At 37.8% G+C, this 24,284-nt stretch overlaps 1 protein-coding gene across 1 annotated transcript in view; it reads right to left on the bottom strand.

Annotated features, from left to right (window-relative positions):
• Positions 1–24,284, bottom strand: part of LOC122136556 (voltage-dependent calcium channel gamma-2 subunit) — a 70,724-nt gene that overhangs the window by 6,945 nt on the left and 39,495 nt on the right. Inside the window, exon 2 of the mRNA XM_042720351.1 lies at positions 19,867–19,950. Within this exon, the coding sequence (XP_042576285.1) occupies positions 19,867–19,950 (84 nt within the window). The remainder of the gene's footprint in view (positions 1–19,866; positions 19,951–24,284) is intronic.

Below are 24,284 nucleotides of genomic sequence, written 5' to 3' on the forward strand. Positions count from 1 at the left end.
CATTGATGCAAACGGTTCTGGCAACTGAAGTTTAAACAAGAACAAAAACACTTATCGTTCATAACTTCAGGAGAGAAATAGTGCAGATACTGGACAAATATGAAATTTTCCATGTGTCGAGTGCGTGTGTTTCCTCATGTTATTAAATGGAGTATACTTTGAAAGGTTATGCATCAGGCTGTACACATACTGTGTTCATGTCAAAACTGAAGTACTTTAAACTTTACTCTGCTTTCATCATATAGTAGTGTCGTCGTTTTCTCCTGTCCTTTTCCTTTCACCAGTCTTTCTCAATTTTTACTGCTTACACATCTCTTACCTCTCCTCCTTTCTCTCTCTCTCTCTTTCTTTGAAAATACTTGACATGCAAAGTTATGCTTTCATCAGGCTAGTTAAATTTTCACCACCCCATCTAGTCTGCAAGCTCAGCAGTTTTTTTCTCTCTCTTTCTCTCTGTCCCTCCCTGCTCTTGTGTAAATGCTGATGTGTTACAGTACTGTGAACTTTTGCTGGCTAAAATGGGGACTGAAGTTCCCCTTGAGAGGGTCATCTGCCCTCCTGCCCCCCCTGTCCTGCCCTCACCTCCACCCTAAAACCACTGCACTTGTGCCATCTTCTGCAGATTACACAAGAAGCCAAAGTCAGCTACCACAAAATTGTGTTTGTTTCACTGCTAAAGCAACTATTGTGCATTTAAGCTCATTTCAGTCTTTAACAAAATGCCACAAGATACACAAGATCCTACACTGTTAATTTATGAATAGTTCACTATGTAAATGCATTGAATATGTGCTTCGCTAAATGGCCATATCTCATTTGCTGCATGTGTTATATAAGGTGAGATTTTTCTAGTGCACTTGCCGCAGTTCTTCTCTCCCTCTCTGAGAAACCTAAACGAGACTTCACTCGAAGTGATGAATGGCATTTTAATTTTCTTGCGCTTTGTTCCGTCCTCTCCTATCGGTCTCTTTCCCTCTGTTTTTCTCTCTATCCACTCAATCTAACTGAGTCCCTAATAATTCCCGGTGTCTTGTGCTATCTTTTCCCACCGTGATGTTCCACTAGTCAAACCATATGAGGCCAGGAATTGCAATTTGTACATCTATTTCTGTTTGTATTCAGTTCATTTGCATCTAAGGCAAGGGTCTATTCTGAGAATGATTTGTTTGTCACAACTATGCAAGAAAGAATAAAGAATATAAGCTAGTGATTATTTTCAATAATAATTATAATTAAAAAATAAAATAATATATATATATATATATATATATATATATTTAAGAATATAAGCTAGTGATTATAGATATAGAGAGAGAGAGAGAGAGAGAGAGAGAGAGAGAGAGAGAGAGAGAGAGAGAGAGAGAGAGAGAGAGAATTCCTGACCTTTTACCAGAGGAAAGCAAAGCTTTGCCCAGCCTTACACAAAGAATTCAGTCAAAACAAAACTCTTGTGTTTCAGCGATGACTGTTTTGCATTTTTGAAATATTAGGCATACAAATAACAATAGTGAAAGTCTGCATATTATTAAATTTAATATTCTTTGCAAATAGTTTAAGTAGATTACTTAAATTGAATTAGCTTAGAATTTAGATTTTCTTATTTCACTTAAATAATCATTTAGTTGTTTAAATAGTCTTCCTCCTAATTTTCAAGACATGGTTACAGCCTTGCATATTAGCACCTTAAAGATACATTTTATTAACTTTCAGCTTTTGTACCTTATAGAGTATCACCCCAGTGACAGCTGTGGACCTTTTTATATTAATATAAATATTTATTGAGTGTATACACTTTATATTTATTATAAAGTCTCTTTAATATGAAGGCTCTAAAATATGTATTGCAGATTTGACTTGTATGCCAAAATAATGTAATGCTTTTAAATTGGCTTGATTTGGAGGCTTAGGGTTAGAAAAGATTACTATTTGCAATTAACTGTGATTGATTTGATTTATTCATCAGGATATTGTTTTATTAAATCAGATGCATTGATTGCAGTTTTGATCAATTGACAGCATTAGCATGGCCTGTAAATTTTCTCTATTCCGCTGCATTCAGCAAAAAGGTTAAATTTGGACACTGTTTGCAACTAAATAAAGGTGAATTTTTTTTAGATGGATGTCCTTGCAAGCTCTTTTTATCCTGTCTTCCTCTCTTTTTCTCATCCTTTTCTCTGTAGGGTGTAGAGTTGCTGGGAATGGTCTGATTAAATATTAAGGTGTGCTGGGTTTTGACCCCGGTCCTCTTGCCCTGTAGCAACCTTCTCCCAAATCACACTCTCTCTCTTACACACACACACACACACACACACACACACACACACACACACACACACTCACACTCACTCCCCAATCTCACATTAACCTGGGGATATTGACATGACCAGTCACAGCACAGAGAGGACACACCACTTCTTCTCATCCATCAGCCTCATTCACAAAGACACCACATGGGAAGGAAAGAATGTGAGGCAGGATGTGAAAGTGGGAAAGGAAAAGATAATAACCTAAATCTATTGATTGTTGACACAAGCGTTTAAAACGACGGGCTTGAAGGTGACAGAGGTGTCCTCAGAGACCAGGATGCCATCTTGATTTTCAACTACTGTGAATAAGAGTCTCAGCTAACGTTTTGATGCTTTAGAGTAGCAAATATTTTCAATAGACAGAATATGCTTTACAAAAATACCAGAATATGCATAATATGTTCTTAGAGTAAAACTTCTATATGGTCAGTGAGAAGATGAGATGGACAGGTTGTGGACGTTCCTAGAAATGGAGTGAATCTCGCACACATACTTCATACATTTCTAATCCGCCCTGTGGACACATGTGGGCTCATAGAGACATGCTTTCACTCATAAAAATCTCCAGCCTGCACACTTGCAGCTCTGTGACCTTGGCTTTGACCTTTCGAATCAGGCAGCAGCGCTGTATCCATGGCTGCAGAGGCTCTGGAGGAGGAAGAGAGTTTAGCAGATTCTCCCCAGGCTCTCTGCGCTGATCACAGACAGAGACTGACCAGCCTGAGGGCTTTTTCACACAGAGAACGAACATTTGTTGGCGAATTTTCACTGCAAACAAGATTTTGAATAGATATAATAGGTTTCTATTTTACATCATGCACAAACATTCATTCGTCATCAAAAAAATTTTTAGCCCATTAAAAAAACCTGCCTGACCAGTGAGATATGAGCTTTTGATCTATAGCAGTTGCAATTGACTTTTTGATGGATTTCATAAATGCTTCATAAACCTGGTCTCTTTTCAAAGTTTGCTAATATACACTATTACATTTATTAAAGATATTTATTATTTATCTATTGCTGTTTGATTGATTTATTAATTTTCCCATAAATACAGTGGTGTGAAAAAGTGTTCCTGATTTCTTATTTTCTTTGCATGTTTGTCACACTTTTTTGTTTTTGGTAAAAGATAACACAAGTGAACACAACATGCAATTTCTAAATGAAGGTTTTTATTATTAAGGGAAAACAAAATCCAAAACTACATGGCCCTGTGTGAAAAAGTGTTTGCCCCCTGTTAAAACTGTGGTTTATCACCCCTGAGTTCAATTTCTCTAGCCACACCCAGGCCTGATTACTGCCACACCTGTTCACAATCAAGAAATCTCTTAAATAGGACCTGCCTGACAAAGTGAAGTAGACCAAAAGATCCTCAAAAGCTAGACATCATGCCGAGATCCAAAGAAATTCAGAAACAAATGAGAAAGAAAGTAACTGAGATCTATCAGTCTGGAAGAAGTTATAAAGCCATTTCTAAAGCTTTGGGACTCCAGCGAAGCACAGTGAGAGCCATTATTCACAAATGGCAAAAAACATGGAACAGTGGAGAACCTTCCCAGGAGTGGCTGGGCGACCCGAAATTACCCCAAGAGCACAGCGGCGGCTCATCCAAGAGGTCACAAAAGACCCCACAACAACATCCAAAGAACTGCAGGCCTCACTCGCCTCAGTTACGGTCAGTGTTCATGACTCCAGCATTAGAAAGAGACTGGGCAAAAATGGTCTGCATGGCAGAGTTCAAGACGAAGACCGCTGCTGAGCAAAAAGAACATAAAGGCTTGTCTCAGTTTTGCCAGAAAACATCTTGATGATCCCCAAGACTTTTGGGAAAATACTCTGTGGACTGACAAGACAAAAGTTGAACTTTTTGGATGGTGTGTGTCCCATTACGTTTGCCATAAAAGTAACCGCATTTCAGAAAAAGAACATCATATCAACAGTAAAATATGGTGGTGGTAGTGTGATGGTCTGGGGCTGTTTTGCTGCTTCAGGACCTGGAAGACTTGCTGTGATAAATGGAAACATGAGTTCTGCTGTTTACCAAAAAATCCTGAAGGAGAATGTCCGGCCATCTGTTCGTGACCTCAAGCTGAAGCAAACTTTGGTTTCGCAGCAGGACAATGATCCAAAACACACCAGCAAGTCCCCCTCTGAATGTCTGAAGAAAAACAAAATGAAGACTTTGGAGTGGCCTGGTCAAAGTCCTGACCTGAATCCTATTGAGATGCTGTGGCATGACCTTAAAAAGGCGGTTCATGCTCGAAAACCCTCCAATTTGGCTGAATTACAACAATTCTGCGTAGATGAGTGGACCAAAATTCCTCCAGAGCGCTGTAACAGACTCATTGCAAGTTATCGCAAACGCTTGATTGCAGTTGTTGCTGCTAAGGGTGGCCCAACCAGTTATTAAGTTTAGGGGGCAAACATTTTTTCACACAGGGCCATGTAGTTTTGGATTTTGTTTTCCCTTAAAAATAAAAACCTTCATTTAAAAACTGCATGTTGTGTTCACTTGTTATCACGTGTTATCTTTTACTAATATTTACATTTGTTTGATGATCTGAAACATTAAAGTGTGACAAACATGCAAATAAATAAGAAATCAGGAAGGGGGCCAACAATTTTTCACACCACTGTATATTAAACAAACACAACTGATTTTTACATTGATAATATTGTGAAATGTTTCCTGAGCTCTAAATCAACATATTAAAATTATTTCTGAAGGATCGTGTGACACTGAAGACTGGAGTAATGATGCTGAAAATTCAGCTTTGCATCACAAGAATAAATTACGTTTTAAAATATATTACAATTAGAAGTTATTTTAAATTGTAATAATTTTTTTTTTCAATATTACTATTTTACTATATTACTATTTTTTTTACTGTTGATCAAATAAATTGTGAGAATATCAGTTTTCTTTCAAAAGCATTGTGTTATTTTTTTTTTTAAAAATTATATATATATATATATATAGAGAGAGAGAGAGAGACGTAATCTGGCATATTTTTTTCACAGATTGATATGAATTGATAAGTATTGATAAGAAATGGCATTAAGCATGTTAAAATGTTCATTTTGACATTCTGTAAACTGAAAGGTGCATGCACCTGTTGTAAAAAGACAAAATGTATTTGTCGGCCTAGTGTACAGGAGTGAATTTCATTATAATTTAGCCCTGTGAATATTTGTTTCATCTTGGTGTGCATGTACTTTATGTTTTTGGTCCAGCTCGCTATTTTGTCTGTGATCCATTGCATGTTTCACATTTGTTGTGGCTTTGGCTCCAGCCTGCAATGTGTCATCAAACGCATAGGGCTCTCCATTTACAATATGTATGAATATGTACATTTTCTTTGTTTTGTACGCTCTGCATGTGAGGCTATTGTGGACCGAGGGCTTGAGGATGGAGGTTTCTTGGGGAGCTGGACTGATAATGATGCCCCAGGGTAAGCGCGTCTCTTTCGGCAATCTGCCCAGACTCCCCAGGCATGACACTGGCACGGAGCACAGGGAAATTTTCACACAAGCCCTGTGTAGCGTTTGAGGGTCTGTCAGGGGCAGAAACACTGCCTGCGGGGTTGTTATTAACATGGTGGAATAGGCAAAGAGGAGAGAGGAGTCAGGGGCAAGTCCAGCCTGAGGCAAGGAAAAGAGAGGAGCAAAGCTGCAGTGATTATTGTTATGCTGCCTTCTATTAAAGCGCTCTGTGCTGGTGAATCGGGGCTTTTATCAGAGACTGTTCTCAGTCGCAGAGCTGCACACAGCCGGGGCTATTGCTTAAGTTTTATTACCAGTCCATTGTTTCATTTATGATTTTCAAAAAGGCCCCTGTAAAAATTAATCTACCCTTATAAAAAAGTACTGGGCCTGGGCTGTGTGCTATCAGATAATACCAGTGATTTAATATATATATATACCACAGTGCTGATTGATTGTCCTGTTCATGGGCCATGGTAGTTCAAAGAATATCATGGACACCCCTTACGAAAGTTAACCATGGTTTTACTACAAATAAAACCAAAAGAAAACATGGTTACTATAAGTGAACCATGGTAACCACAAAATGAACTATGCTACACAAATGTTTTGCTACACTAACCACAGTTTAATTATGGTATTTGTAGTAACACTGTGGTTATACAAAGGGTAATCAGTAAGTAAACCTATCTATCTATCTATCTATCTATCTATCTATCTATCTATCTATCTATCTATCTATCTATCTATCTATCTATCTATCTATCTATCTATCTATCTATCTATCTATCTATCTATCTATCTATCTATCTATCTATCTATCGTATCTACCTATCGTATCTACCTATCTATCTATCTATCTATCTATCTATCTATCTATCTATCTATCTATCTATCTATCTATCTATCTATCTACTGTACCTACCTATCTATCTATCTATCTATCTATCTATCTATCTATCTATCTATCTATCTATCTATCTATCTATCTATCTATCTATCTATCTATCTATGTCCTTCTGTCTGTCCATCTGTCCGTTTATCCACATGTCTCACTGTCCATCTATCCATCTGTCTGTCCGTCTAACCATCAAATCAGCTTTAAACACTTTTTAAAACTTTCAAACAAGGCTTTGTCATATCAGCAAAGTTTGGCTTTAGTAAAAAAAAAAAGAAAATACAGTCATTACAATTTCTTTGATTTTCAGTTACTTTTAATTTTATTTCCTTACGCTCAAATGGGAATTGTAATTTTGAATTGCTACCCGAAATTCAAATGCATTTCAAATTTAAAAGCCTTTCTCAATCCAATTTCTAAATGTCACACAACTGTTAACAATCTAATAAAATGTCCTTTAAGTGGCCCTTTTTCAAAAAGACAACCCTCATTCTCAAAGCAGTGAGAACGTAGTGCGCAGTGCGTGGAGAATGTCCTGTCACTTGCAGAGTCTGTGCCACAGCTAACAATGACCTGGGCCAAATTAGCACTCTCACCTCTCACCCTGCTAATGGCTGGTGAGGATGAGAGGGTGTGAACGGAGGTTCTTATCCCATTGCAGACAAGAGGATGAGAGATCTGATCAGGTCACGGTTTTGATTTAAGCAGAGGTCAAAATGCTGCCGGCTTGGGCAGACCCTTGAGAGTGAAGTACACATGATGATCAGTAGCTTTTTTCTTTCTTTCTTTTTTTTTTAAAGCACAGGACTTCAGGTTTAGCTTTCTGTTCGGAAAGCTATCTGATAGCATTCTCATGCACCTCAAGTTCTGATACTTCACAGGGCTTACCTGGACTATGCTTACCAACCAAACCCTGATCCCTTGAGTGCCGCTTAACCAACCAACTCACAGATGTGCCCTCATAATGCTGCATGTATGAAATATGTGACCAGCTGCTTGAGCTGCTACACATGGGGCATATATAGTGCTCTCTCACACACTGACATGAATGCACACACTTTCTTCCTGACAGTGGCTGTCTTTGAACTTTCGTTCTATCCGTTGCTCTCAGTCTTTCCTTCAATCTCTCTCTCTCATGCTCATTGACAGCATTGTGGAAGGAAATTAGCATTCCCTCTTAATCAGCCTCCCACAGGCTTGAATGTGCTGATGTGCAGGACAGGGTCATGCTAATCAGGTGCTTTAGCTTGCAGGCAAATTGATTGAATACTACAAATGCTTATTAATCTAGCTCTGCCCCAGCATCTTGCCCTCTCACCACAAACACACACACACTGCAGATCTATCATCACCCATCTACCTATTAAGGATGTGCAAAATTACATATTTTTCAAAACCAACTAGTCTGTGGGTTGTCTGAAGACTGGTCAATGACTCAGTGTCTCAAGACACCACTGTATAATTAGGTTGATTTTGGGTTTGTCTTACACTAAATGGACCTGAATGGTTTTTCAAGGGGTGTTCACACAAGATGCGTTTTAGCATCCAATACCATCTAGACAGGTTGCAGTAGAAGAAAACATAAAGCAAGGATTTTGTGACTGGTTTTTAAAAGTTGGACTATTTTTAACTTGAAATAGTCTGCAATGTTTGTGGCATGGACACAAAAAAAAAAAAAAAAACAGTGTCAGATTTGTTTGCTTGCGCAGTTAGAGAGGCTTAGATAGTAGATCATGTTGGTTGTCTACTTAGTCTATGTTGATATTTTATCTGTGCTGCTTTTAATTTGCATATTGTGCTTTAGCTATTACACACTTTGCTCATAAAAACTCTATTAGAAAAGTCTTTAAATCTTTCAGTAAATGTGAACTATAATTGACTCCATGCACCAACCCAACACAATATTTTCTGTCTCTTTATAGCTCTACTATATATACATTTACATTGTAACAAGTTTTTACTGTCATTCTTGATTCATCCTTGTTAAGTATATATATATATATATATATATATTTAAAAAAAGAGAAATCTTATTGACTCCACTCAGATATGTGCAATAGTTATATATTTAAAAAACTCTTGTCAGTGAAAGTGCAATTTCTGTGAACACAGCTTAAGCTCTTCTTGTCAGTTATTTCTGAGTAAGTGCGAACAGACACAATCGCATTGACAGTACTTTTGCATTAAAGCATTACACACTTGAGTTTGTTTTAAGGCAAGTGGTGAGTATTGCACTCAAGAAAACACAATTATAGTGAATTTCCTTTGAAGGTTCCTAAATTATAAGCATGCAGGACAGCCCACTACATATAGCACATGAAGGTAAAAGCTCCAGAAGCTGATTTGTAGTCCCTGAATGATGACATCACCCAGCTTTACTGGTCCACAATCTACTAGTCCCTGCTAGTAATGCCAAAAACATCAATAAATGCTATAAAATGTGCTTCATTGTCATTTTCAGGAAACTGTGCTATTTGTGCTTTGTGATGCTCATCTGTGTCATCATTAATTGCTACTAATATAATTAATCGTTTCCCAACTTTCACGTTACTTGATATATTTTTACTCTGATTTGTAATGTTCCCCAATAAAATGATTAAAAAATCATTTAAAGTAATGTATGTAATTTTTAGACACAAATGGCTAAAAATGACATGGCTGTCATCACACTACATTTTATGGACTAATTTCCTTAAAATTTCCTTCAGCTGACATAAAAGAAGTTATTTAGAAGAATGTTGGTAACCAAACAGTTGCTGTTGGACACTGAATTCCATAGTATGGAAAAAATGCCGTGGAAGTCAATGGCTACCATCAACTGTTTGCTTACCAACATTCTTCAAAACAGCTCCTTTTGTGTTCAGCAGAAGAAAGAAACTGGAGTAAGAGGAGGGTGAATAGATGACGACAGAAATTTCATTTTTGGTTGAACTGTGTGAAGTGGTGACCAAACATGAAAAGTATGAAAATCGTTGAAAATCTTAAAAGTGTCAACAAAAATCAATATTAAATTTGAAAATAATGGTTTTTAAAAATAAGTGGATGTTACACAACCTATCCGGCTTGTTTAATCAAGTGACATGTAAATGCAAAATGGCAATGACAATTTGCAGCAAAATACCAGAGTTTGATTTGATGCATTGCCAATGACATTAAGCAGTTTCTCCTTCCTTTTGAAAACATATTTATGTTGTTATATGGTAACTTCATTTTATTATTTGCATAAAAAAGAGCTGTGACCCATTTCGCCACCCACCAATTAAGAGGCACTAATGTAAATGATCTTTTTTTTTTTTTGATGCTCATTTCACACTAGATGCACATGCAGAGCGGAAGCAGCACATGAACTTTGTGCTTTCACATTGGCACTGTTTCTAGAACGCAAATGAACTGCTGCTGAGTGTGTAGCCCTCGATCCACAAGCTTTTGTTTATAATCATTAACACTCATGCATAACATGTTAAACCATATAACATGCTGTGTAGTGTAGTTTGTATGAGATTATGAGTCTTCAACTCAAGCTATACTTGTAGTTTAAATAATTTAAACATGCTTTTGTGGGTACAATAGAGCTTTTTCATTTACATTTTCTTTTTAAGTCATAGGGTGACTGTGAAACACGGTAGACTTCTCTCAAATGCTTTTATGGTGAAATTGCTAATTTTTTGTGTCAACCTAAGTTTAATTTGACCATGAACAATACACTGTCACTTTAATTTAGTGTTAACAGCCCAGCAAAAATAGATTCTGCGCTGAAAAAAATGCGCTGCTTACGTGGCTAGTGTGAAACGGGGCCTATAGCACCTCACAACTTTTTTCCCCTACTAGCCTAGAAATCATTTAATTAATAAATAAACTTGGAATTACTCCAAGCCCCTGTCACAATCATATCCTGTATTTACCCCTTTCAGTTACAATAAAGCATTTTATCTGTCCATTCAAGACCATTACATATCCGCTAATGCCTTAAAACACCCATATCATTACAGATTGCTCAGTGTACCTACTTTCTTTAAGTCTCCTTTACAAAATGATTACAAAAAATCCTTCACCTATTTCCACTGAGCTCCACTGATCTCTATCACAATATGCAGGATCATCCTGTATTTCGCCCCTCTCTAGCTCAAAGAGCAGCTGCTGCGGTCCCAGTAATGCTGTGAATCCGGTACAGTACACAGTGATGCAATTCTCATGACCTACAGGACAATTGTGGTCTAAATATATCAATAATGCAGATTATGGCCTTTGCTATTATGATCATGCGCCATTCGGCTGGGCGCGTGGCCTCTCTATAGGTTAAGCGATGTCATATCAGGTGACATAGGCAGTGGCCTGGACTCTCATGTGTGTGTGTGCATGTGTGTATTTGTGTGTGTGCTCTATACCCAGTGCCTTAGGCTTCAGAGGCATGTGCCCCATCCCCCCTGCCAGCCCTATGATGGATTGTCATGTTTGGAGTAAGAAAATGAGAGAGAGATAGTGACTGGAAGAGAGAGTGGTTGAACAAGAGGGAATGAGGATTCATTAAATCCCGCTTGCCCCAACAATCAGGCCATTCGCTGTGATGCCGGACGATGTATTCCTCTTTTATTGCCATCTACTATCGCACCAATCCGTCCTCTGCCTTGAGCTAACCTACTGCAGCCTCCGCACATGCAAACCCGTTGCTGTTCGGCCAGCCTCATTGATTTTATCGGGCAGCGTTTCGGCATTTGTGCATCTGTGTGTGTGTGTCTGGGTCATCCAGTCACAGCCAGTTTTGGCCACACCGTGTGCCCGTGAGGGTGAGAGCCGTACAGACACTGATACTCCAGAGCGCCTACTGTTAGTCGACATGTAGGTTCAGCTCTCTACACCATCTATGAAAACTACAAAACACTTTGTTTCTGAAATTTGCAAACACTTTGCCTGTAATGGTTCCTTTTGCGAAATTCTGTAGTGTACTGTTGTTGTGATACAATTAAATATTTTATTCAGTGTATTTTAAAAGGATAGTTCACCCAAAAATGAAAATTCTGTCATTAATTACTCGCACTCATGTCGTTGCAAACCTGTAAGACATTCAACACAATGGAACGGACGGAACACAAATGACGATATTTTTGATGAAATCTGAGAGTTTTCTGACCTTGCATAGACAGCAACGCAACTGGTAATAAGGACATGGTTAAAATAGTCCATGTGACATCTGTAGTTCAATCGCAATCTTATGAAGCTACGAGAATACTTTCTGTGCGTAAAGAAAACAAAAAAAAAATTACTTTATTCAACAATTCTTCTCTTCTGTCAGTCTCCGCTTTATGTTCACGAGAGTACCATGATGCGTGTGTGTGATGCTGCTGACGCCACTGTTCTGACGCAGAACCCAGATGCGCTGCAGCTTGTTTACGAGCAGAGGAATGCACATGCATGGTATTGTTGTGAACGTGCGTCGTCTGACCCGCAATATTTTAGCTTTCTTTGCTTCATAACATTATGGTTGAACCACTGATGTCATATGGACTATTTTAACAATGCCCTTACTACCTTTCTGGGACTTTTTTAGTTTAGTTTAGTTCTGGGTCTTTTTTAGCTGTGTTACTGTCTATGGAGGGTCAGAAAGCGCTCAGATTTCATCAAAAATATCTTAATTTTTTTTTCTAAAGATGAACAAAGGTTTTACGAGTTTGGAACGACATGAGGGTAATTAATGATAGAATTTTCATTTTTGGGTGAACTATCCTTTTAGAAGTGGCATTCTTTGATGATGCCAGAGCAGGGGTTTTCAAACTTTAAAACAGTGTATCTGATATCTGAGATTATACTTTAAATTATCATTTATTTCTGTGATGCAAAGCTGAATTTTTAGGATCATTATCACATGATCCTTTAGAAATCATTCTAATGATGATTCATTATCAAAGTTGGAAACAGTTCTGCTGCTTAAATTTTTTTCAGAACATGTGATACTTTTTTTAGGATACTTTGATGAAATAAAAAAAAAAAAAAAAAAAAAAAAAGAAGCTATGTCTTTTAAAATATAAATATTTTGTAATAACAATATACACTACTGGTCAGTAATTTGGGGTCAGTAATTTTTTTTTCTTTTTTTTTTTTTAAATAAAATCCATACTTTTATTCAGCAAGGATGTGTTAAATTGATAAAAAGTGATAGTAAAGAAAATATATTATTAGAATATATATTATTAGAATTTTTTTTTTTTATTTTGAATAAATGCAGTTTAGTTTTAACCTTTTATTCATCAAACATATTAGACAGCAGAACTGTTTCCAACACTCATAATAAATCAGAATATTAGAATGATTTCTAAATGAGTCATGTGTTAGACTGGATGTTACATGTGACACTGAAGGCTGGAGTAATGATGCTGAAAATTCAGCATTGCATCACAGGAATAAATTATTTTTTTAAAGTATATTCAAATAGAATAAAACTATTATTTTAAGTTGTAATAATATTTCACAATATTACTGTTTTTTTCTGTATTTTTTGATCAAATAAATGCAGGCTTGATGAGCAGAAGAGACTTCTTTCAAAAACATTAAAAATAGTAATGTTTCCAAACTTTTGACCTGTACTGTATATATATATATATATATATATATATATATATCTATATATATATATATATATATATATATATATACATATACACACACACACACACACACACACACACACAGACACACACAGACACAAAGGTCTGGGGTCAGTAACATATTTTAAATGTTTTTATAGGGGTCATCGGAAAATTCACTTTTCAAAATTCACTTTTACATGTTGTTTGAACATAAATGTGTGTTGGCAGTGTGTGTACACAACCCCCCTATAATGATAAAAATCCACCCAGTGCTTTTTTTTTTTAAAATCCCCAACAATAATGAACCCTTTCTCAGATCAGGGTGTTCTGAGATTCTTGGCAGAGTGATGTAGTTCTGCACAGGCCCCTCCCACGACTATTGACTGACATGGCCGATTTGTCACAGACCCACACTGGGTGAACTGGAAACAATCTGCCATTGTTTTGATGCCAATATATATTTAAAAATATATCAAAATATATTTTAACGTTGCAAAAAAAAAAAAAAAAAGCATGACACCCCATATTTAAGGATCAGTGTTTGTTAATAGAAACATGGTAAAGCTAATTGCTAATGCTGTGGCTCCCATTAGCTTTATGAAGGCAAAACAAAATTGCAGTGATAAAGAGAAAAGGAACAAATTAAGGGCATAATAATAAAAACACGTGAAATTAATTCAGCCGCTATCTCTTTTACCCTTTTCACCCTTATTACCCCACTCGTCTTTCTACTCAAACATGTCCCTTCTACTGGCTGGCTCTTTTTCTCAAAATTTCCCTCTATCTCACTCTCTCAGACCCTCTTATTCCTGCTTTTTCGTGCTCCCCTCCCCCTCTACCAGCACTGTTTGGTCCTTGGTAGCTCTGTGGAAGATTGCAGCTCTGACACGGCATGATCTAAAAACCCACTGGCGCTTCAGAATGCTTCAGCACTCTTATATAACTGTGTGTGGATGTGTGAACTGCTTGATTCCACTGCCTAGGCTGCATACCCGTGATCACTCCAGCAAAGAGAAGCCTGCCACTGATAGAGCCTGTGCCAATGTGTGTGCGTGCCTGTGTGTTTTGCGCATGCTGTAAATACATATGCAGATGATGCGCTGTTACTACGTCGTAGATATTTCTTTCATGATAACCCTCTGAGCGTATGCCTGCGGGTGCTTGAGAATCAGCATGCAATTCCCCCATAATCAAATGTGCATGAATCCATACAGTAATTTTGCATGTAAGTATGCAAATGTTTGGATCTAAAAATACAGGCATGAATATACACACGCTTTGATGTGCAGCGTTAGAACGGATGTGAACGCTGACCTGTTTTTTTCCCCCCGGTTTTCCCCATGTCTTTATAAGCGCAGTGTGTATTTTCAATAAACATCAATTCTTTGGTGTATCACTGAATTGCATGACGCTCTCTATGACATCACTTATGTGGCACTTCACTAATGTGGCTCCTCGGTCGAGGCTCAGATTTCTTACATAACTGTTTCAATGAGTGGTGGAGATGACAGTGTCTACTAAAGCACATGATACTAGCATAAATGTGAGGTGCATCTAAAACCATCCTTTTCAGAATTAATCTGGAAGCTCCAGTCTTTCTTTATATATTTGCTTATAGGCATACTGTAGATCCACAATTGTTTGCAAGAGGGTGAATTTTTGAAAGACCTTCGTTTGGAACATTTCAGTTGTGTTGCTGTCTATGCAGGATCAGACAGCTCCAGATTCCATCAAAAATATCTTAATTTGTGTTCCTAAGATGAACAAAGGTCTTACGGGTTTGAAATGACATGAGGGTGAGTAATTAATGACAGAATTTTCATATTTGGGTGAACTAACCCTTTAATTGGAATGCACAATAAAAACATGATTTTTGAAAATGGTTAAAAACTGAGTTATATTGCTGGATCTTATAGATCTTATGACAAATTGCTTGTGATGTTTCTCATTTGTAAGTCACGTTGGATAGAAGTGTCTACTAAGTGCAAATGTAAATATTGCAGAATCAATAAGAGTAGTATGGTAGTGAGCTATTCCAAATTCAGTCTTAGTCTTAAATCATGAGAGTATGGTAACTGTTAAAGGGATAGATCACCCAAAGATGAAAATTCTGTCATTAATTACTCACCCTCATGTTCTTCCAAACCCATAAGACCTTTATTCATCTTCAGAACACAAATTAAGATATTTTTTGATGAAATCCAAAATGAGGGTGAGTAACTAATGACAGAATTTTCATTTTTGGGAAGCTATCCCTTTAATGTCTTTAAAATGACATATTGGAAAAGCTAAAAATGTCCAAATTTAACATTTCCCTTTGTGTTTTCAGTTAGGAAGGTTAAGTTAGTAAGCTAACATATAGCTGCCCACTGCTCCGGGTGTGTGTTCACATTGTGTGTGTGTTCACTGCTGTGTGTGTGCACTTGGATGGGTTAAAAGCAGAGCACCAATTCCGAGTATGGGTTACCATACTTGGCAAATGTCATGACTTTCACTTTCACTTTCACTAACAGCTTGCCTTATTCTATGTGTGTAGTATAGCACTAACCTATGAATGGAAGTTGTCATAAAAGATAACATGATAATGTGCTTTCATTTTTAATTTATTTAACAGTCATAGAGAGAAGATTTTTTAGTATTTAGAGTATTTAGTATTTAGCTACAGGGTTCCTGTAAGTCATATACAGTAGGTGATTGGACTTTTATTTATTTTATGTGTTAAGTGCATGCTTAAAATAAATAAAAATAAATAACCCATGCAAATATGATTGAAATCAATAACTGCGTCAATCAAATATCTGCAATGCACCAAACCCAATGAATAAACGTCAGTATTTGAACTGAATGTCACCATATACACTATCATTCAAAAGTTTGAGGTCACTACTTTTTTGAAAGAAAGAAATTAATAATTTTATTCAGCAAAAATATATTAAATTGATCAAAAGTGACAGTACAGACATTTATAATGTTACAAAAATACAGTATCTATTTCAAATACATGATCCATATTATATAAAGATTTCACAAAAATATTTAGAAGCACAGCTGTTTTGAACTTTGATAATAATAAGAAATGTTTCTTGAGCATATTAGAATGGGCATATATCAACATATAATAATGATTTCTGCAGGATCACATGACACTGAAGACTGGAGTAATGATGCAGAAAACTCATCTTTACTGACCCGAAACTTTTGAACAATAGTGTAGATAACCACTTTGCAGGCCTATTTTAACAAACTTTCTGTATTAAAACACACTCTTTCTACAAGTAAGTATCAATGCTAAAGTTCAGCTAGACAGTTCTCGCAGCAATGCATATAGGCTGTCCTTCAGTGACTGCACTGCTCTTGAAGGATTCAGAACAACTTGGTATTAAGGTTAGCTACAACACCTATTTTTCACTCATAATGTACTGTTAAAAATGAGAAAACTGATTTATTTACTGATGCATGACATCCTATTGAATCCTACTCCACTGTATCTTCTCACTTCGTTGATCTCCCATCACTCTACTTTAACCCACAGTTGGTGACCAAAACTTCTACAGAACAGATGTCTGAAAGGATAAAACGTGCAAGGAGAAGAGAAGTAGGAAGAAGAGGAGAGAAAGTGAGAGAGACAGAAAGCTGACCTATATAAGAAAGAGGCTGAAATATTTATGGAAGTGAGTGTCCTAATTCACAAGCCACTGGGAGCGTTGCGGCCTATTCGTCCAATTGCAGCTAAGGAAAAGGACAAACACACATATGCGTTCATATACGTGCGCTCACACACTTATAGAGAGCGAGGTCTGTGGTAGTTCTCTGTCCCGTGTCGTTTTGACCACTCCCGGTCCAATGGTGGAGATTTTGTCAGTTTTTGTCTGTTTTTTGTTTTTTTTATTTTTTATATTATTTATTTTTGTTTATGGGTAGGCACAAGTGCTCAAAGCACCAAGACTCACTGGCAAGACTTTATTTGTGGAGTTTGCACGCAATGTGACCGGCTCAGCATCCACCTAGCAGCTCAAAGCACGAGTCACGAAAGCGAATGCATCATTATGACAGTGTCAATTAAGGATGAACCGCAATGGGGTCAATGCTGCCGCATTACTGCGTAATCTGCACTGTTTAACTGCATGAGCTATAATCACAGGCTCAGTGAAGAGTTCATTACAGCAGGTCAGCCACCTGTTTGGGGTGATGCATGAAGCTTCGATATTGAAGAAGGATCTGTAATGGGATAACTGTATGGTCTTTTATCTGATATCATCATCTTACCAATGGGTGCTTGGTTAAGTAGGTTAAATGGCTCTGACTGGATGGGCAAACGCTGTGAAGGATAAGCCTGATTCCTTAGCTGTGATTCTAAGACTTTTGGCTGAACGTAACATTATTGATAAATGTTACAGTCTGAGCTGATTTAAATAATAGTTAAAAATGTTGTGTTATGTGCTGATTTGGATCAGCAGGTGGTCATTCAGTGAGACAGAGCACAAGAAAATAGTACAAAGTGCAGGTGTATCGAGCTTATTATGATGAAGCAGTTGTTAAAAGTGGTGGTGGGTGTGTGTAAAGACAGTGTTTTTTTGTTATTTGTTTTTTTTTTTTATCTGTTATTACAGAGAGTATTTACAACGTGACTTACACATTCTGCATAAAGTTTATTTTAATGTGCATTTTAACTTATTCAAAACAGTCCTATCTTTAATGATTTTTCTGTTTCAGATGTTGCTAGTTTGTTAGTCCTTTGCTAATATTTTTATTTTTTGCTTAGACTACCATTCAAAAGTTTGTGATTAGTATAATTTTTGTTTCTTTTTTCTTGTTGTTGAAGAAATTAACACTTTTATTCAACAAGGCTACATTAAATTCATCAAAAGTCTTTTAAATTATTACAAAATAAATGTTTTTTTTTTTTTTTAACTTTTTGTCTATAAACCTGAAAATATGTATCAGGGTTTTCACAAAAATACTGAGCAGCACAAATGTTTTCAACATTAATAATAATTTTAACTTTTTGTCTTTATACCTTAATATTTGTATTAGTGTTTTGAAGAAGAAGAAGAAGAAGAAGAAGAAGAAGAAGAAGAAGAAATGTTTCTTGTTCATCAGTAATTTCGTTGATGACATTAACTTGGCTTTAGCAAGGTTTCAAACAATCCAAAAACAGTGCAGATGGACCAGGATGTACCCTGTATAAATGGACCCTTAGACTAATTTTCCTTCTCTCTCCAGTAGTCTGCAATTGTTTTCCTGCACAACGCTTCCAGAATCTTTAATTACTCTTGGTTGTTACCATGTTGTATCTGGTCAATTCAGGCCCTTGTTTTGATGACAGTAACTGATAGTCCTGCTTGTGAGTTTAGGATTGATGCATGTGGCTTGTTTGACACTCACTTCCCGGGACTGTTTGCTCAGACGAAAAAAGAGTGGAAATCAATGCTCTGTGTTTACGAGGGAGCCAGTGTACTATAATCGGGCCTAGTTGAGCCGTACTGTACAAGCTAGAGAGTCTGCCGCTGCTGAGAGTCTAAACAGAGTGAGGAAACATTCACACGTTCCCACAGAGACAACAGACCATCCTTACGTGGCTGAACAGTGTGAGAAAACCAAAGATAGGTGGAACAAAGTAAAGACTAGGAGATTACTTGAAATACAGCTCTATTGCATTAATTTTTTTTTTTTTTTGCATTTTCTCCTCTGATTTAAAAAAATAAATAAATAAAATTAGAAAATCTGCTGCATTTTTTTAAAAACAGTTTACAGTAGATATTGTAAAATGTGTTATATAAGATCTCATTCTAACAGGTAGCTTCTTATTTCAAGTTTTTCAATTGTTATAAAAATATTTATATTACATTTTTACATTTTTTCTTATTAAAGAACAACTGTTTATAAACAGCAGTTATAGTACTACATTTTTATTGGTAGTTGAAATCTAGAAATATCCAATATAAGTGTATAGCCAATATAATGTTTAGAATTTTTAATTATTATTACAATTTAAAGAATTTTAATAATTTTTTTAAACAGCAGTTAGAGTACAATTTTATTGGTTGCTAAAAGAATCCACAATATTTTATGACAAAATGAACAAGTTAAACTATATAAATGGTGCTTAATTTCATGATACGCGTGCAATTTAAAAATTTTAATCAATTGGCAAGCCCCAATTTTAATTATTAATACAATTGTAATATTTTATTTACATTTTTAATTAGAAAATAAAAAAGAATAACTATTTTTTAAACATTGGTTATACTACTACATTCTTATTTGTTGTTGAAAGGTGAAACTATACAGCATATTTCATATTTTTATTTCAATAATAAAACAATTTTAATACTTGATTTAACTATTAGCAAATAATACATATAACTTTTTGAATAATGGTAAATCTGCAGAGTTCTGCAAGCCTGGTAATAACCTTCTCCAAACTTTTGGACTTTGTACATATAGGTTACATTTTTTCCCTTTTGTTTCAGCAGTAACAAGACTTGGGCAAAAATAGCATATCTGATACTACTTGAAATGCCTCACAGATTGAACAAGAAAGAACAAGATGGTGAGAACATGAATACTGTCACAGAAACACTAAGGAGGCACTCACGTAAGAAGTACTCTGAGGCATCTGCTTCATAATCTGTGTCTTCTGGAAAGTGATCTATCTGCTTACACAATCCTTTGAAGTTTCCTGTAACAGAGAAACATAGTTGCAGAGTTAGGTTTGCAAATTCAAACACCACATTTCCACATTCTTCTCAGCAGCATTTCTGTATGGCTTTACACTTATTCGGAGGGCACCGAGGGACACAGACGGACGTTTAGACCCAGCACACATGCACTTGGGTTGGGCTCGGCTGCTCAAGCGAGCTCGAGGATGCGGTTGGGAGCGGAGGCCTGTCACAAAGCCGCTCCAGCAGCAGCAGGCGGCAGCTTGTAAACAAGACCAGCACAGCTGGTGAAGACCTGGAGCTGCTCCCGCCACTGTGCTATGGGACGCTCATCTCCTAATGTTCGTTCATTAGGCGTACTGGCGTTCCAGTGCCCAGGTTCAGACACTTCTTGGCCTGCTCAGTGAGAAACCAGCCGTCTTTGAGCACTGCTCTGGCCTGTAGCGTATAACAGGCCAGTCAAGGTGAACTGGAGATGCGGGCCTGCAAACAGCAGCGATTACCGCAGCCTTTGATGTGTGTGGACAAAAACAACGGGCACGGCACCAGGAATGCAGTGCCAAGCTTATGAAGTTGTTCATCCCTCCCCCTGTTACGTCTTCGCTCTCCCTCCTTCATCTCCCACTCTCTCTTTTCCGTCCTCCCATGTGTTTCTCTAATGATTTAATCAGTTTTTTTCTTCTTCATGTTGCCAGGTGTTGCTGGGGATATTTTGGCTGGGAGGCAGAACATTAGTGGCATGCTTGTGGAGATGAGATGGGAGTAGAGGCCTATCAAAGGCGCTTTCATGTAGGAGACAGATTTACACTAGTCTCTCTGCTCCTAACAGTCTGTTTCACTAGGCTTTCAGGTCGAGAAGAAAGATAGCAGGTGAGCAGTACCTTCTGCTTTCGCAGGGTTAGTCAATTAGGGGTCGTTTTTTTTTTTTTTTTGGCTGTCATTTTTAGTTTCCGTTTTGGTTAAGTGTGCAATTTGTGTGCCAAGCATAAAGGCTGTTCTCAAACCAAGCAGGTCTGTAATACCTGGAGAAAGCTATCCGTTAGCATTCCCGTTCATTTCAATGGCTGCTTATTAGCTGTAGGGCATGATTTAAAATGTGGAAAAACAATTGCGTCCAGAACTGAGGAGGCATGAGCAATCACTTGAGTTGTAAAATGTCATGTGTCTGATCACAATGTAGGTGAGTGTTTCTGATTTAATTAGAATGCTGGTTGGCTGGTTTTTTAAGTGTGTATGATCAAGTGTTATGTGTGTGTGGTGTTTATTTTGTCAGAATATATATATATATATGTGTGTGTGTGTGTATATATACACACACACACACAGTGCCTTGATAAAGTTTTTGATGTACTTTAATTTTTTTTAATGTTTTACGGAACACTGTTAACCCTTTTTATTTTAATTACTTTGGTGGTTCAGTTGCATTGGTTTTTTTATCCTTATATGGGACAGTTGAAATTTAGCTCAGGAGCATTCATATTGCTTGTAGATGTTACTACACTTCAAGTGAAGTTAACCTGTGGCAAATTCAATTGAATGGGTATTATTTGGAATGGCACACAGATCTTAATAAAAGGTCTAATAGCTGAAAATGCATATCAGAGCAAAAACCAAGTCCTGAGGTCAAAAGAACTGCCTGTAGAGCTTAGAAACAGGTTAGCGTCAAGCCACACATCTAAGGAAGAGTTCAGAAAAAAAGAATCACACAGAATCATGTAGCCTTCTTTATCCATAATGGAAAACGTTTGAAACAACTAGAACTTCCTAGAGCTGGCCTCCTGGCCAAACTGAGCAACTGATGGAGAAGGGCCTTGTCTAGACTGGTGACCAAGAAGCTGATGGTCACTCTAGTTGAGGTCCATGATCATATATGCAGATGGGAGAAACCTACAGGAGGACAAACATCACTGCAATACTCCACCAATCTGGGCTTTATGTTGGTGTGGCCAGACTCAATCTTCTCCTCAGGGGAGACACACAAAAACCCACTTGGAATTTGCAAAAAAGCACCTAAAGAACCCTTAGACTGTGAGAAACGTCACTAGATTACATATGTAACCCTAGCTCCCCGAGGGAACGAGACATTGCGTAGAAACGCTTTGGGAATGCGAATGGTGGTGTGGGCATTGTCATTCCCAAAGCGTTTTGATGCCGCATCTTGTTCTTTCGGGGAACTAGGGTTACATATGTAACCTAGTGACGTTTCCCTTCAGGAACTCGAGCTGCTGTCTAGTGTGAAATCATGGTGAGCACAGCCAAAACAGAAGCACCTGAGAGCCTGGAGTGGTACCATACTTCTCCTGGCCTCAAGCACCATGATGGAAACATGTTACTGAGGGTTTTTGCACAATGTGGTGTTGTGAGGATATGTGGGCGATGTGAACACTTTTGGTGTAGGGGGTCAACCCTATGTGGAGAAGTGTAAGAGGGGGATTTTTAAATGTACCAACTGGGCAGTTAACTGGGAACAGCTGACGATTTCCGCACCATGGAGTGAACACAATACTCTTCAAGGAATACAGTTTCCTTCTGAAGGGAGCTCTGGAGTGGAGTACGGTCTCAACAACCTCAGTTGAGAGACCGGAAGCTATGAGATGTGCCTCCTCAGGGGCCACACCCTCAACTTCCACGACACCGGGTGGGGTGATATATGGAGCCCCCCGCCTGAGATAGAAGGTCCCTCGTAATGGAAATCTCCCATGGAGGGCCATCTAGAAGGGCCACTAGGTCTGAGAACCATATTCGGTCCGTCCAGAACAGAGCTACTATCAGTAGATGAATTCCATCCTGGCGCACTCTCTCCAGAACTCCTGGGAGCAGAAAAATCATGGGAAAAACATACAGATGCAGCCTCGGCCACATCTGTACCATAGCGTCCAGTCCAAGAGGATCTGGGTGAGTAAGGGAGAACCAGGTGGTGGTTGATATAAGAGACCACCACTGCATTGCCGTATGAACCAGCACATGATGGCCTCTCAGGTCTGGGGGAAAAATGTTTCAGAGGCTGAAACACAGCCAGCATCTCCAGGAAATTTATATGCCATGTAAGATGGTCACCTCCCCACTAACCCTGGGCAAAGTGGCCACTCATGACCGCTCTACAGCCCGTGAGGGAGGCAGCACTGGGCCTGTGACAGGAACCATGGTTTCTTCCACATGTCTGATTGGATGGTTAAACCCATCTTTGACACACACAGAGCACTTGCTGAAAACACAGAAGCTAACGCTGCTCGTTTTAAGATGCGCTTTCAAGCTCTCTGGTCTCTACGTCACCCCGCCCATGACGTTTTGCCATTCCATTGGACTAATTCAGAGCGTGGTCACACAGACGCGTTCCCAAAGTTTTTTGATGCAGCTCAAGTTCATGAAGGAGAACAAGATTCTCTGGTTTGATGAACCTCAATTCCAAGCATAATGCTTGAAGGAAACCAGGTAACGCTCATCACCTGCAGAGTACCATCCAAAAAGTAAAGTGTGCTGGTAGCAGCCTCATGCTGTGGGGCTGTTTTTCAGCAGGGGGGGTCTGAGGGACTCGTCAGAGTAGAAGAAAAGCTGAATGCATCAAAAAATTGAGATAGCCTTAATGAAAACCTAGTCCAGAGCATTTAGAGCCTCACACTGGGCAGAAGGTTTACCGTCCAACAGGACAATTAACCTAAACACAGCAAGAGTGGCTTACAGACAACTCTGTGAATGTCCATGTGTGGCCCAGCCACAGCCTGAGCTTGAACCTAATCAAACATTTCTGGAGAAACCTGAAGATGTGCATCTGCCCTCATCCAACCTGACAGAGCTTGAGAGGTGAAGAGATGAGGAGAAGGATGGCAGATAATTTCCAAATGCTGATGTGCAAAGCCTGTCGCATCATACCCAAAAAGACTTGAGGCTGTTAAGGTGCTTCAGCTAAGTAATGAGCTAAGTAATAAGTAATGAGGGTTTGAATACTTATGCAATGTACTTGTTTCAGTTTTTTTATTTTTAATAAATGTACAAAGTTGTGATAGTTCAGTTTTTCTTTGCCATTATGGTGTATGAAGTGTAGATTGATGTGGAAAAAAGTAATTTAAAGCAGTTTAACATAAGGCTACAACATAACAAAACATGAAATAAATGAAGGGGTATGAATACTTTCACAAAGCACTGTGTGTGTGTGTGTGTGTGTGTGTATATTTACTATGTGTGTGTGTGTGTGTGTGTATATATATATATACTATCAGCTGGGATATTTTTTTTTGGATTATGATTTGTATTGATGTATTTCTAAATATGATTGATTGTTTGTTTTTGTCCATACAGTGAAAGTCAATGAGGTCAAAACAACATTGAGAAATTCTTAAAATATTGTCTTTTGTGT

The sequence above is a fragment of the Cyprinus carpio genome, chromosome B3 (assembly GCF_018340385.1).
Source record: "Cyprinus carpio isolate SPL01 chromosome B3, ASM1834038v1, whole genome shotgun sequence".
Lineage (NCBI taxonomy): Eukaryota > Metazoa > Chordata > Actinopteri > Cypriniformes > Cyprinidae > Cyprinus > Cyprinus carpio.